General features: G+C 57.1%; 1 protein-coding gene across 1 annotated transcript; it reads left to right on the forward strand.

Moving 5' to 3' along the window:
- Positions 1-272: 272 nt before the first annotated feature.
- On the forward strand, positions 273-8207 carry Syt3 (synaptotagmin 3). Its single transcript, XM_090322061.1, has 10 exons — positions 273-374; positions 1327-1492; positions 2201-2729; positions 3851-4223; positions 4654-4872; positions 6614-6734; positions 6824-6995; positions 7067-7199; positions 7366-7434; positions 7689-8207. Exons 2-9 carry the CDS (start codon positions 1342-1344, stop codon positions 7429-7431), a joined length of 1764 nt encoding a protein of 587 aa, XP_090178187.1. The 5' UTR covers positions 273-374; positions 1327-1341; the 3' UTR covers positions 7432-7434; positions 7689-8207.
- The last annotated feature ends 4996 nt before the right edge of the window (positions 8208-13203 follow it).

Genomic DNA, 13203 nt, shown 5'->3' on the forward strand with positions numbered 1-13203 from the left:
TGGAGCGGCATTAAGGACTTCCACTCCCAGCAGCCTTTGCGGCACAGGGTCTTTGAAGCAGCAGCGGCGAGAGCGCACTGCCTGCCGGGAATTGTAGTCCCTAAGCATTTCCCTGGAGGTGGGAGGGGGCGGCCGGACCACCCGCCTCCTCTCGGGGGTCGTCTGGGGTCGGGCCGCCGGCGGGAGTACGGCATGATATGCGGCTCGGGCTGAGCTTTTCCTGTCGGCTTCGGTTCCCCCAGATCAGAGCCCGCGCCCCCCCCCCCCCCCGAGTGTGGGGACTCGTCCACCCCGCTAGTCTGCCCTGCAGCCCCCATGGGCCGACGCCCGCAGCCGCCTCGGCCGGCGCCCAGGACCAGGCGGGGATAAGCGCGGTGAGTCCACCGGTGCCGCGGTACCCAGCACACACCTGCCCGCCCCCACCTGCCCGCCCCCACCTGCCCTCTGCGTCCTCTGGTCTGGCTTCACACCCGGGCCCTGCCTCGCCCCTCCCCAGGCAGCCTCCCCCTGCGCCGCCCAGCCCCCTCCCCGGGCTGCCTGGGATCCTGGCCGGGGTCTGGCTGTCTGTCTGTCCTGTCTGTCCTGGATTTCTGCTCCCGTCCACCCGTGCCTCCTTCCTACCACTTGCACACCCGGCTGTCGGATCCTCCCGCTCACATACATCCCTCTCCATCCAAACTCAGTATCTGACTTCTGTCTGTCTGTCCCTCCTTGGTACTGCTCTCTCCAACTCACCTCATCCTGCAACTCCATACCTACCCACTTCTCTTCCTTCCTCCTCCTACCTCTGTCCTCCCCAGCCTGGCTCCTTCCCCTAAGCCACCTGCCCATACTGGCCTGGCTGCCCCAGTTCGTTTCCCTGCCCCAGCTCCCTGCCCATGCCTGGCTCCACCCAGGCGGCCCCTGCCTGCCCACTCTAGGTCTTGTTTGTTGGTTGGTGTTTGGTTTTCTTTGCTCTGTCTTCTTTACCGAATTGTGACACCAACAAGCCTGGCAGGCTCCACGCTCCTGTGTCTGCAGCAGCTAGCCCAGGGCCTGGCATGCAGTTGGCCCTCAATGAATATTTGTTGGAAGAATGAATGAATGAATGAATGAGTGTCCATCCCTGAATCCTCCCACACGCATCTCTAATCATTGTCCCCTCACCTATCTGCTCCTTTATTGGTCCATCCTGATTCTCCCCCTTTGCTGGCCTTCCCTCACTCAGGCTCCCTACCTGTCCTCCAGCTACCCTTCTTCCTCACCCCTGCACTCCTGCACCCCTGCCCACTCGTTCCCCTCATTCCGCTTCCCATCCTCACCTTTCCCCACCCCTCTCAAGCACAGGACCCCAAGGCCACCATGTCTGGAGACTACGAGGACGACCTGTGTCGACGGGCCCTCATCCTGGCCTCGGACCTCTGTGCTCGGGTCCGAGATGCTGACACCAACGACAGATGCCAGGAGTTCAATGAACTGCGAATCCGAGGCTATCCGCGGGGCCCAGATGCAGGTCTGCACCCCCTCCATATCCCAACAGCCCCCAACACCATGATAGAGAAGACCCAAAGGATTCTGTTTTCTGTTCCATTTGGGACCAGATCCACTTAGAGTCTTGCCCCAATCCTGCTTGCAGCTACCCTGTCTCAAAACTTCTAAGTGGAAAGAGCGTTGCCTTCAACCTGCTCCCCGACCTTTGGAGTTGTTCCTGGGGTCCACCCCAAAACCATGACCTCCAGACAGACTTTTCAGGACGCTTTGTGACTCCTGCATAGCTCAGGTTTGACCTCTGGGCCTTGTGTTTGCTAGCCAGGCACTCTACCGCTTAAAAGCCCCAGACCTCAGTCTTTCCGCTGGTGTCTCCTATATATCCAGGACAACAGATGCATACCACCATGCCTGACATATTAACTGAGGTAGGGTCTCACTGATACTGCTACCCAGTCTGCCTTTGAAGTACAGTTCTCAATTTCAGTAGCTAGGATTACAGGCATGAGCCACTGGCACGTGCTTGTCAGAGCTGCAGGTGTGGTCAGCGGTCAAGTGACTGCCTAGCAAGGCCCTGAATCCAAACCCGAGGACTGTCCCAAACCAGAATGGCTGAATAGAAATAAGCTGTCTCCAAGAGGAGGAGGGTTCAGATTGAGGCCTGCATTCAGAGCTCTCAGGTGGGAGATGCGCTAGGATCCTTCTGGACCCAGGCCTCTCTGCTTCTTTCTAGACATCTCTGTGAGCCTGCTGTCTGTCATCGTGACCTTCTGTGGCATTGTCCTTCTGGGCGTCTCTCTCTTTGTGTCCTGGAAGCTGTGCTGGGTACCCTGGCGGGACAAGGGTGGGTCAGCAGTGGGTGGCGGCCCTCTGCGCAAGGACCTAGGCCCGGGGGTTGGGCTGGCTGGCCTGGTGGGTGGTGGTGCACACCACCTGGGGACTGGCCTGGGCGACCACCCTCTGCTGGGCGTCCCCCCACACCATGCCCACGCCGTCCACCACCCGCCCTTTGCGGAGCTGCTGGAGCCAGGCAGCCTGGGGGGCTCGGAGCCCCCTGAACCTTCTTACCTGGATATGGACTCCTATCCAGAGGCTGCCGCTGCAGCTATGGTGGCTGCTGGGGTCAAGCCAAGCCAGACATCTCCAGAGCTGCCCTCCGAGACTGGAGCTGGGTCTGGACTGCTGCTGCTGCCCCCCAGCGGAGGGGGCCTGCCCAGTGCCCAGTCACATCAGCAAGTCACAAGCCTAGCACCTGCCACCAGGTAAGAGGGACCCTGGGCTGGGGACCCCCTAACTTCGTGGCTGTTTTTTAATCTAAGCCTTATCTGAGTCCCTGGTCAGGGAAGATTGAAGTTTTGACTTTGGGTCCAAAAGAATGAGGAGGCTGACACCCCACACTTTTGGACCCATGAGGATGAAGATGGGGGTGTAAACTCCCGGGATCTAAAGGAGGAAGGGAACTGGAGGCCTTGATCCTTGAGTCCAGAGACAGGAAGGAGTGGGGACAAGCATATGGGTTCAGAAAAGTAGAAGCGACCAAGAATGAGATTCCCAAATGCCTTCATTTGCTCGAGGCCGGGCTCAGCTAGGAGGCCTGGGCTCCACTCAGTCATTCATTGGTCTTTACTGGTCTGCATGGCCTGAGTACCAGCCAGGCTTGAGCAGGGCATCCAGGCCCCTGGCCTTGACCCTCAGAGCCACCTGGCTCAGGAGTGGCCTAGAGACAGGAAGGTGGGAGGTGTGACAGCAGGGTCCCCAGGAACTCCTGGTTCTAGACTGGGGAAGGCTGAGGCAGGAGGAGGCCCTGCATCCAGTCATAGGGGCCAAAGGGGAAACAGCAGTGCATTGTGGGAGGAGACTGTGGTGCTCCATGGGAGGACACTGCAGTGCATTGTGGGGGCAAGAGACCATGGTGAACTGTGGGACCTGCCAGGAATTATGGGTCTTTGATAACATATTTGTAATTAGAAAACTTGGGAGATGGGCCTGCAGGCACCAAGTCATGCCAGGGTGAGATTTTGTCTCAGAGAGGGAGAGGAATGAGGTCAGGTGTATGAGTCTCCCACTGGGGCCACACAGGTGATCGAGAGGGAGCAGCTGTAGGCCGAGACTCCAAGCAAGGAAGGAGAGGCTCAGCCTGGCAATAGGGGACAATCCCCCAGGGGACTAAAGAGCAGGTTCTTGGTGTCACCAGTGACCCAGAGTAGCTTCAAGGAGGGCTTGCAAAGGGTGGGTGCAGATGGGGAAATTGAGGCATGAGTGGCTTGTTCAGGCCAAGGGAATTTGTGGTCACCTGGCTGGACATTGAAGAGGCAGAGAAGTCCCTAGGTGCCTGAATGCAGGCAGAGATGAGGAGCATTGAGCTCATCTTGGTCCCCTGCAGGTACCCAGCCCTGCCCCGGCCCCTTACCCAACACACGCTGACGACGCAGCCAGAGCCCAGCAGCGAGGAGCGGCCGCCAGCCATGCCCTTACCCCTGCCCGGGGGCGAGGAAAAAGCCAAATTGATCGGGCAGATCAAGCCAGAGTTGTACCAGGGTACCGGCCCCGGCGGCCGCAGGGGCGGCGGCTCCGGAGAGGGGGGCAACCCTTGTGGCCGGATCAGCTTCGCCCTGCGGTACCTCTACGGCTCCGACCAGCTGGTCGTGCGGGTCCTGCAGGCCCTGGACCTCCCAGCCAAGGACTCCAATGGCTTCTCCGACCCTTATGTCAAGATCTACCTGCTGCCTGATCGCAAGAAGAAGTTCCAGACCAAGGTCTGAGGGAGGAGGCTGGGCCTGGACCCTGGGTCTGAGGGAGGAGGCTGGGCCTGGATCCCCGGGTCTGAGGGAGGAGGCTGGGTCTGGCCCCCCAGGTCTGGGGGAGGAGGCTGGGCCTGGACCCTGGGTCTGAGGGAGGAGGCTGGGCCTGGACCCCCCCCCCCCCGGGTCTGGGGGAGGGGACTGGGCCTGGACCCCGGGTCTGAGGGAGGAGGCTGGGTCTGGCCCCCCAGGTCTGGGGGAGGAGGCTGGGCCTGGACCCCTGGGTCTGAAGGAGGAGGACGGGGGTGTAGACCCCAGGGTCTGAGGGAGGAGGCTGGGCGTGGATCCCGGGGTCAGAGGTCTGAGGCCGGGCCTGGGCTTAGATTCCTGAAGTGCCGACCAGGGAGATGAGGGTCCCCGTGTCTGTCGGCTCTCGTCCCTCAAGGTGCACAGGAAGACCCTGAACCCTGTGTTCAACGAGACGTTCCAGTTCTCGGTGCCCCTGGCCGAGCTGGCCCAGCGCAAGCTGCACTTCAGCGTCTACGACTTCGACCGCTTCTCGCGGCATGACCTCATCGGCCAGGTGGTGCTGGACAACCTCCTGGAGCTGGCCGAGCAGCCCCCCGACCGCCCTCTCTGGAGAGACATCATCGAGGGGGGCTCGGTCAGTGGCGTGCACCCTCTCTGGGCCTGAGACCCTTGGCTTTTTTTTTTTTTTTAATCCATCATTGGGCTTGAACTCTGGGCTTGGGCGCTGTCCCTGAGCTCTTCAGCTCAAGGCTACCACCCTACCCCCTGAGCCACAGCACCACTTCCAGTTTTCTGGTGGTTAATTGGAGATAGGAGTCTCATGACTTTAGTACCTGGGCTGGCTTTGAACTGCGATCCTCAGATCTCAGCCTCCTGAGTAGCTAGGATGACAGGCGTGAGCCACTGCGCCCAGCAGACCCCCGACTTCTGAACCCCCCCTTCACATCTCTTGGCTTCCAGTTGTGGCCCTGTGGTTCCAGCCTTCTCGCTTCTCTCAGCATCCTCTGCCACCCACCTTCTGACCTTTCCTCTCCTCCTGGTGTTCCAGGCTTGAACCCCTTTATCTCGCAAATACCTCGTCCCATTTCTTCACTGTCTCCCACCCTGAGCCCTGGCAGGCCCCAGACAGGCCAGGATCCTCGATTTTCCCTGCCCCCGTCCCCCATTCTCCCAACATCTAGATCCAGCCCCTGCCCCAGCCTAACTCCATGGCCTGATTGAGTGCGCAGAGCCTTTGAGGCCTCAACCTCACACCCTGACTCTGCAGCCATGGATTTCCCAGCATTCCAGTTCCCTGCCAGGAAGCCATGGCTGGGGTCCAGAGAGGTCTGGCCCTGAGCCTCAGTTTCCCCACCTGCCAGTGACCTGAGTGAGGTGTCTGCCTATAACCTTTGTCATCCTCCCACCCAGGGCTCACCCCTGGGGTCTAGGAGCCTCCTTCTGGGCCCACCCCCACAGCTCCCGTCTGTCATCCACCCCTGAGCCTTGCTGTCCCCCGAAGTGTTCCCTGGGGGCCACCTTGTCTCATGCTTGTGCCGCTCTTCTCATTTCCTCTTGCCTTCACAACCTAAGGCGGTCTTCACTCCTTCCTTCATGTATTCACCCACGCCTTCACTTATTAATCCACTCCACCATTCATTCATTTACTCCTTCACCCCTGGCATGTTTATTTGCTCATTCATCAGCGCATTCATTCATCCATTCATTCTCTCATTCACTTGCCCGTTCATCCCTGCATCCTCTTCCTCTTCTGCTCCCTTCCTCTGTCATTCATCCATTCTCTGTCAGTCATTCATTCTTCTAACCAGATGGTCCTCAGAGCTTCGGTTTCAGGAAGTCCCAGGTGGTGCCGGGGGTCAGGGCTGTGGGGTACACACAAGGGGGAGCTTCGGGGGGCACAGTGTGGCAAGGGTCTGGTCAGCATCAGTGGGAGCCAGGGGCGCAGCTGAGGCTGCAGGGCAGAGGGGGGCAGGCGCAGGTCCCCCTCGGCCCTGGCTTCTGCTTCACGTGGGCCTCCAAGAGGGAAGAGCCTCTCCGCCCAGGCCCATCCTGCTTTGCTTCATCTCCTGCCTTCTCCACAGCTGACCCTGTGTCTCATGCTGTCCCAGGGCAGCTGGCTCCATTCCCTTCTTTTGGTCTATCTCCATCCTCTTTCTGTCTCGTCTGTCTGTCTGTTTCTCCCACTCACTCACATCTCTTCCATTTTCCTTGCAGAGAGCAAATAGGTTTTGATCGACTTGGGCGGCTATGGCCTGGGGGCTGCTAGGCCTTGGCCAGGAACCCGAGCACTGGTGTCAGGGAGGAGGCTGGGGGCGGGAGAGCCAGAGGAAGGGCGGTCGGGGGGCTGGCTCTGCTGACCCCATTCCCAATGGCAGGAAAAGGCAGATCTTGGGGAGCTCAACTTCTCACTCTGCTACCTCCCCACGGCCGGGCGCCTCACAGTGACCATCATCAAAGCTTCCAACCTCAAAGCGATGGACCTTACCGGCTTCTCAGGTGAGCACCAGAGCACCCCTGTCTGAAGGAGGAAGCTGCAGTCTGGGTCTGAGGGAGGAGGTCACCGTGCTGTCCCTCTCCGGTCCCAGATCCCTACGTCAAGGCCTCTCTGATCAGCGAGGGTCGACGTCTGAAGAAGCGGAAAACCTCCATCAAGAAAAACACCCTGAACCCCACATACAACGAGGCGCTGGTGTTCGACGTGGCCCCCGAGAGCGTGGAGAACGTGGGGCTGAGCATCGCGGTGGTGGACTACGACTGGTGGGCCTTGGCTGGGGCAGGGGGCGCTGGGGCCCCTCCAGCTCTGGGTAACCTCCTCCCTGCCCCCGCAGCATCGGGCACAACGAGGTGATCGGCGTGTGCCGCGTGGGCCCCGAGGCAGCCGACCCCCGCGGCCGGGAGCACTGGGCAGAGATGCTGGCCAACCCGCGCAAGCCTGTGGAGCACTGGCACCAGTTGGTGGAGGTGAGCGTGCTGGGCCTTAGGGCTGGGCGTGTGCCCCTCCAGTGGTCACCCAACCCCTGCCTGTCCGTTCCCCCACGGAGAGTGAGGGAAGAAAGCTGGCCACTTCCCTGCCGCAGGAATGGTTGAGTTGACCCCACTCCCAAACCTCGTGGATTTCCTCCCTCAGGAAAAGACCCTGACCAGCTTCACAAAAGGCAGCAAAGGTCTATCAGAGAAAGAGAACTCAGAGTGAGGGGTAAGGCACCCCGACGAGGCCCCCTGGGTTTGAGGGAGGACGTCTGAGGGAGGAGGAGAGGGATCTGGACTCCTGACCTGAGGAAAGAAGCTGCAGTCTGAACCACTGAGGTCTGAGTGGGAGGCTGGGGTCTAGACTTATGATTGGAGGGAAGGGGCTGGAGTCTGCACACCTGGGTCTGGGGGAAGAGGCCAGAGATCAACCCAGCATGTTTCTCCCTTTCTCTGACCTCTCCTCCCCTGCCCATTGCACAGGGCTGGCCTAGGCTGGGGATCGAACCAGGGCCCCTGACGACCCCATCCCTTCCTGCCCGGACCATAAACTCATCTCGAAGCCATAGCGTCCGAGCCGCTGGTGCAGGCAGCCCTGGGCCTGCCCTTTTCCACCTGGAGGTGTGTGGGTGGGAGGCCGCTGGGCCCAGTCCTCTGTGTCAGGGTGGGAGGCATTCAGCCTCCACTGTTTGTCCTCTGTTCCCTGGGGTCCCCCTCAAGGCAAGGGGCCATGCATGTCGGGGGACCCTTTCCCTAGATCCTCTGTCTGTCTCTGTCTCTTTAGTGTTGTCCAAGACTTGGTGTTCTGACCCTGGTTCTCACCGTGAATGTTACTGGGCCAATCCTCTGTGTGACCCCAGACACACACACACACACACACACACACACACACACACACACACATCTGTATCTGCCCCTGTGCGCCACTCTGTAGCCGGCCGATTCCCTACCCCACCGCTGCTGCTGCTACCGATGCCAGAATAAACATTCTGTGGGCCTCAAGCTGCCTGGTCCTGCTTCTGTGACTGAATTTGTATTATTATTGTTATTATTGTTAGTGTGTGTGTGTATGTGCAGGTCCTGGGGCTTGAACTCAGGGCCTGATCAGTGTTCCTTAGCCTTTTCATTCAAGGCTGGTGTTCTACCACTTGAACCACGCCTCCACTTCTGGCCTTTTGCTGGCTAATTGCAGATAAAGATTTCCATCTGTGATCCTCAACTCCTCAGATCTCAGGTCTCCTGAGATGACACCTGTTGGGCCGGACAGGAGTTGGGCAACTTTGTGTCAGGCTTAGCTTTAGTTTCTTAAAATTCTGTTTGCCAGGGAGGAAGGTTTGTAGTGTTCCAGTGACAGATCTTCTGAAGACAATGCCAGGGCTAGCTCAGCTGCGCGGCAGCAGGCAGCATTGAGCTGTGTCCCTGAAGCTACTGTGCCTCCCCCAGCCTGGGTACAAGATGACATGTTCTCACACCATTAATGAAGCAGCCAACATCACCAGGCACGCTGGTCTTACCTATAACCCTACTGAGTCTGAAATCCAAGGATCAGCCCAAGAAAGAGACTCATCTCTAATTAAATACCAAAAAGAGCCAAACATGGAGCTGTGGCTCAAGTCATAGAGCACTAACTTTGAGTGAATAAAAGCCCAGGCACAGTGCCCAGGCCCTAAGTGCATGCCCAAGACTGACACAAAAAGAGAAGAAGAAAAATCTCCAAGATAACAAAACAATAACAACAACGGGAACTAAGGGGCAATATGACCAGAGCCCTTATGCGATCACCTTCAGAACTCTGGTTTTTTTCTTTAGTTAGAAGCAGGTTTCCCAAGGAAACCAAAGAGGGATTCTGTCTCCCCATTGTGGAGCACATTCGGGGAGAGGATTCTGATTGGTCCTGCTCAGGCCTCGGGTGGCCACCTAGGACCAATCACTGCATCCCGTTTGCCATTGGGCCCTGCCCTCTACCACCCCTGACTCCACTTTTCCCCTATCTCACTTGCTATTGGTTCAGCTCCCCTCAGGCTGTCATTGCTTTTGGCTTGAATGGGAAATTCATCTCTTTGAAGATAAAACTTTCTTTAATCCAGAACCTAGGGAAGAGTCCTTGATTGATGGTCCTGAAGGAATTTCAGGGCAGTAATTCTTCGAAATGGATGCGCACTTCATTCCTTGGTGTTCACATCTACTTCCCGAATACAGCTGCTCCACAACGTCTCCAGGAAAATGGTATGGCAATGGATTTTATTTGATTTTTGCTCTGGGCAGCCTGAACAAATATCTCCCTCTTGGAAGAGAAATTGCAAGTCTGGGCAGCAACAGGTAGCTTCCTTCCAAGGCTCTTAGGAAAACTACATGCACAGCATGTCCCTGGCAGCAGCTGGCCAACCCTGCATTCCTTGGGTAGTGGTGGATGCATCACTCCAATCTGTCTCTGTCCTCCTCCTCCTCCTCTTCCTCCTCCTTCTTCCTCCCCCCACCCCTTCTTCTTCTTGTCAGACATGGGGCTTCAACTCTGGGCCTGGGCGCTGTCCCTGAGCTCTCCAGCTCAAGGCTAGCACTCTACCAAGTTGAGCCACAGCGCCACTTCCTATGTCTCTGTCTTCCTGTACCCTTCTCGCTGCTGTGGCTCCAAAATCTCCCTGTCTTTTTCTTCTAAGGACACCTGGCACTGGGTACCAGTCTAAAGCCAGGATGATTTCACTTGCAGATTCTTAATTATGTCTGCAATTTTTTTTTTGTCGTTGAGGCGTGAACTCGGGGCTTGGGCACTGTGCCTGGCTCAAGGCCAGCACTCTACCACGTTGAGCCATAGGGCCTCTTCCAGGTTTTGCGTGTTTATTGGGGATGAGTCACTCTGACGTTCCTGCCCATACTGGCTTTGAACCTCAGACCTCGGATCTCAGCCTCCTGAGTAGCTAGGATTGCAGGTGTCCACTAGATTTTTCAGTCAACCTAAAACTCGTGTGCGTGTGTGTGTGTGTGTGTGTGTGTGTGCTCAAAGTCAATTCGTGACAAAAAGAAAAATCTTGGTGACATGTCACGCCCCACAACAGGTGTCCAGTATTAATGAGTGCCCGCTCATGATTTCGGAGATTAGAAGAATGAAGGAAAGCAATGCCTTTGCACATTGAAGGGGATTTGAGAACAGAACGCTGATTCCTGGGGACCCGGGAATCTCTCGTTTTTGCGTCGTCTCATTCTGGTTATGCTAATGAGGGGGAGAGGGAGCCAACCAGGAGTGGACCGCCGCTGACGTCACTGCCTCCAGCCCCGCCCCCGGCCAGTGCTGCTCTCTGGCGCCCTCTGACGGGAGGCAAGGGACACTGCCCCTGAGAAGAGCCAAACCCAGCTGTGCCCAGCACCTCCCGCCCCCTGGCAACCCGGGTCACTTCCTATCCCCACATCGCTGACCAACTCCTGCTAGAAGAGGAAGCAAATGCGGAGAGAGGGGTGGTCCAAACTCCCTGACATCGAATCAGAAATAGGCATTCATCTGCAAGGGATCCAATCAGATTCGCAGAAAAAATCCCCAGGTACTCAACTGGAGAGGGCCAGGTTGCCATGACAACACGAGTTTCTCGAGGGTTCCCAAGGTCTGTGAGCCCTAGCGCTGAGCGCCTCGTGGCGCCTGGCAACGCTTGGCCACGACTCCAGACAGCGCGCACCGCATGGCCCGGCCGGTGGAAGGCAGCCAATGAGAAGGGGCCAGACCTACGTGACGTCACTAGTTGCCAAGCTAGCGCAAGCGTGTAGGACTTCTCGCGAGAGTTTCTGCGCGCTCTTGACCCCCCCCACCACAGAGAGATGGAGATGCGCAGGCGCACATCTGCTTCTTTCTGTGGCGAGAGGCGATAAAAGGCGGGAAAGCAGGAGAGGCGAGAAATAAGATGGAGATGGACAGATGGACGGCCGACCGACAGGTCTCAGAGTGCCCAGGAAGAGCCTGGGAGACGACCCTTAAAAATGACACGAGCGCGCGCGAAGACGCGGGTTGGGCTCCCGGGGCCCCCAGAGGTGGTGCTGAGGCTCACGAGGAAGCCGGCGACAGAGCCCAGGCCCGGAGCAGGACGCACAAATGAGCGAATAACACGGACGCCCAGCGCCCTCGGCCCCGCCCGACATCCAGGCTTCTCCGGACGCCGAGTGGGCTCAAAGCCCGGGCAGGGAAGAGACGGTTCATATCCAGCCAGCCACGGAGGAGCCCGCAGCGGAGCTGGGGTTCAAGGCCGGGCGGGCGCATGCGCCATGACGGGCGGGCGCATGCGCACTCCCCCCCCTCCCGCACCCAGCCCCGCGGGCCGCGCGAAGGCGCTGCGCCCCCCGGGGCTCCGGGCCCGGTGGGTGCCGCCCCCCTGGAGGGGCCGCGGCCTGTCGTCCTGTCCGTGTGGTTGTGCGGCCTGCTTGTTCAACTCGACAGTAGGTCGTGGAAATCCATCCCGACGTAGGTAAAGATCTGGGTCCCGCGGCTTCCTCCCCGTCTTCCCTTTGCTCCTGAACGTGGAGACGCCGCGAGGGTCTGCGGGCGCGGGGCCCCCGACAGGACGCGGAGTCCCCCAAGAACGCTCGGCCCCGGCCCTCCTTCAGGTCATTATTTTTGGATGAGGTCTCGGGCCGTGGCGGAGGACTGACCTTAGACGACAGTCCGGCCTCCAGCCCCCTTGTAGCTGGGGTTATGTGTGGGTCTGTGGTTTTTGGAGATAGGGAATCTCACTTTTTTTTTTTCTTTTTTTGCTTTTTGGCCTGGGTTGATCTCAAAGTGTGATTCTTCTATCCCTACAGATGAAGTAGCTGTGATTATAGACATGTGCCATCAACAGATTTTTACTATACTTCCAGCAACCAGCACCAAACTTATTCCAAATATAGACATGATTAGTAAGCAAGGTGGGCGTGACTGGAGCAGGCTGCAGGTGAAAGCACAGCCCCCAAGATCACACATCCGAGGTTTTGGATTTAAGTTGCTCTCAAATGGCTGCCGGGGACTGGGGCTCGCACCTGGAATCCTACTCAGGAAGCTGAGATCTGAGGATTGTAGTTCAAAGCCAGCCCAGGCAGAAAAGTCCATGAGACTCTCATCTCCAGTTAACTACCAAAGGAGTAGTTATGGCTCACACTCTTGATGGTTCCCCCCCCCCATTTATTCTTACAGTAACATCGTGTAACGTTCAATGAAGACTTACATAGCCTCTGGAATATATTTATATTTTGCTGGTTCCAGAGCTGAACTCAGCACCTTGTGATCTCTGCACTTGCTTGCTTGAGTTTCTAGCCCTGATTTGTTTGTGCTAGTTAATTGGAGATCAGAGTCGCACAAACTGCCCTGTCTGGGCTGGCTTGGGACTGTGGTCCTCAGGTCTCAGCCTCCCAAGAAGCTGGGATTACAGGTGTGAGCCACTGGTCCTTGACAACACCCTCTATTATTTCTATGCATCTGGTGCTATTTTAGGTGAAATTTAATTTTTTCATATTAATCTGGTGTTTAAAAATATTAATATACTTTTCACTGACTCTCTTGCCACCTAACTCCATTTCATGTATTTGTTCCAGAAACTGGTTGGCAAGTTTCTTTGGGTTTTCCACATACATGATGTCTGAATCCAGCAAATTTCACCTCCTATTTCTTTTGATTGTTGGTTTGTTGGGACTTGAACTCAGGGCCCAGAAGCTGTCCCTTAGCCTTTTTGCTCAAGACTAGCACTGTACACTTGAGCCACAGTTCCACTTCTGGCTTTTTTTTGGTGCTTAATTGGAGATAATAGTTTCATAGACTTTTCTGCCTGGACTGGTTCTGAACCACAGCTCAGCCTCCATAGTAACTGGGATTATAGACCAGCATCCAGCCACTTTTTTCTTTTCCTCTTGAGATAACCACATGAGGGTCCCCGCATTGTGCTGGATTCCACTCATTGCTTTCTGAATGTTAAACAAATAATTTTCCCCATTCTAAATCCCCTTGTTACACCGCATTAACCTTTTCCTGTATTCCTCTTTTATATCT

Source organism: Megascapheus bottae, chromosome 31 (genome assembly GCF_031878675.1).
Source record: "Megascapheus bottae isolate mThoBot1 chromosome 31, mThoBot2.hap1, whole genome shotgun sequence".
Classification (NCBI taxonomy): domain Eukaryota; kingdom Metazoa; phylum Chordata; class Mammalia; order Rodentia; family Geomyidae; genus Megascapheus; species Megascapheus bottae.

Bases quoted from the DNA above. Each gene is read 5' to 3' on its own strand.
- Syt3 (XM_090322061.1), top strand. From the start codon at position 1,342: ATGTCTGGAGACTACGAGGACGACCTGTGTCGACGGGCCCTCATCCTG. The intron at 1,493-2,200 runs GTCTGCACCCCC...GCTTCTTTCTAG, and splicing joins TCCGCGGGGCCCAGATGCAG to ACATCTCTGTGAGCCTGCTG. The intron at 7,200-7,365 runs GTGAGCGTGCTG...TTCCTCCCTCAG, and splicing joins ACTGGCACCAGTTGGTGGAG to GAAAAGACCCTGACCAGCTT.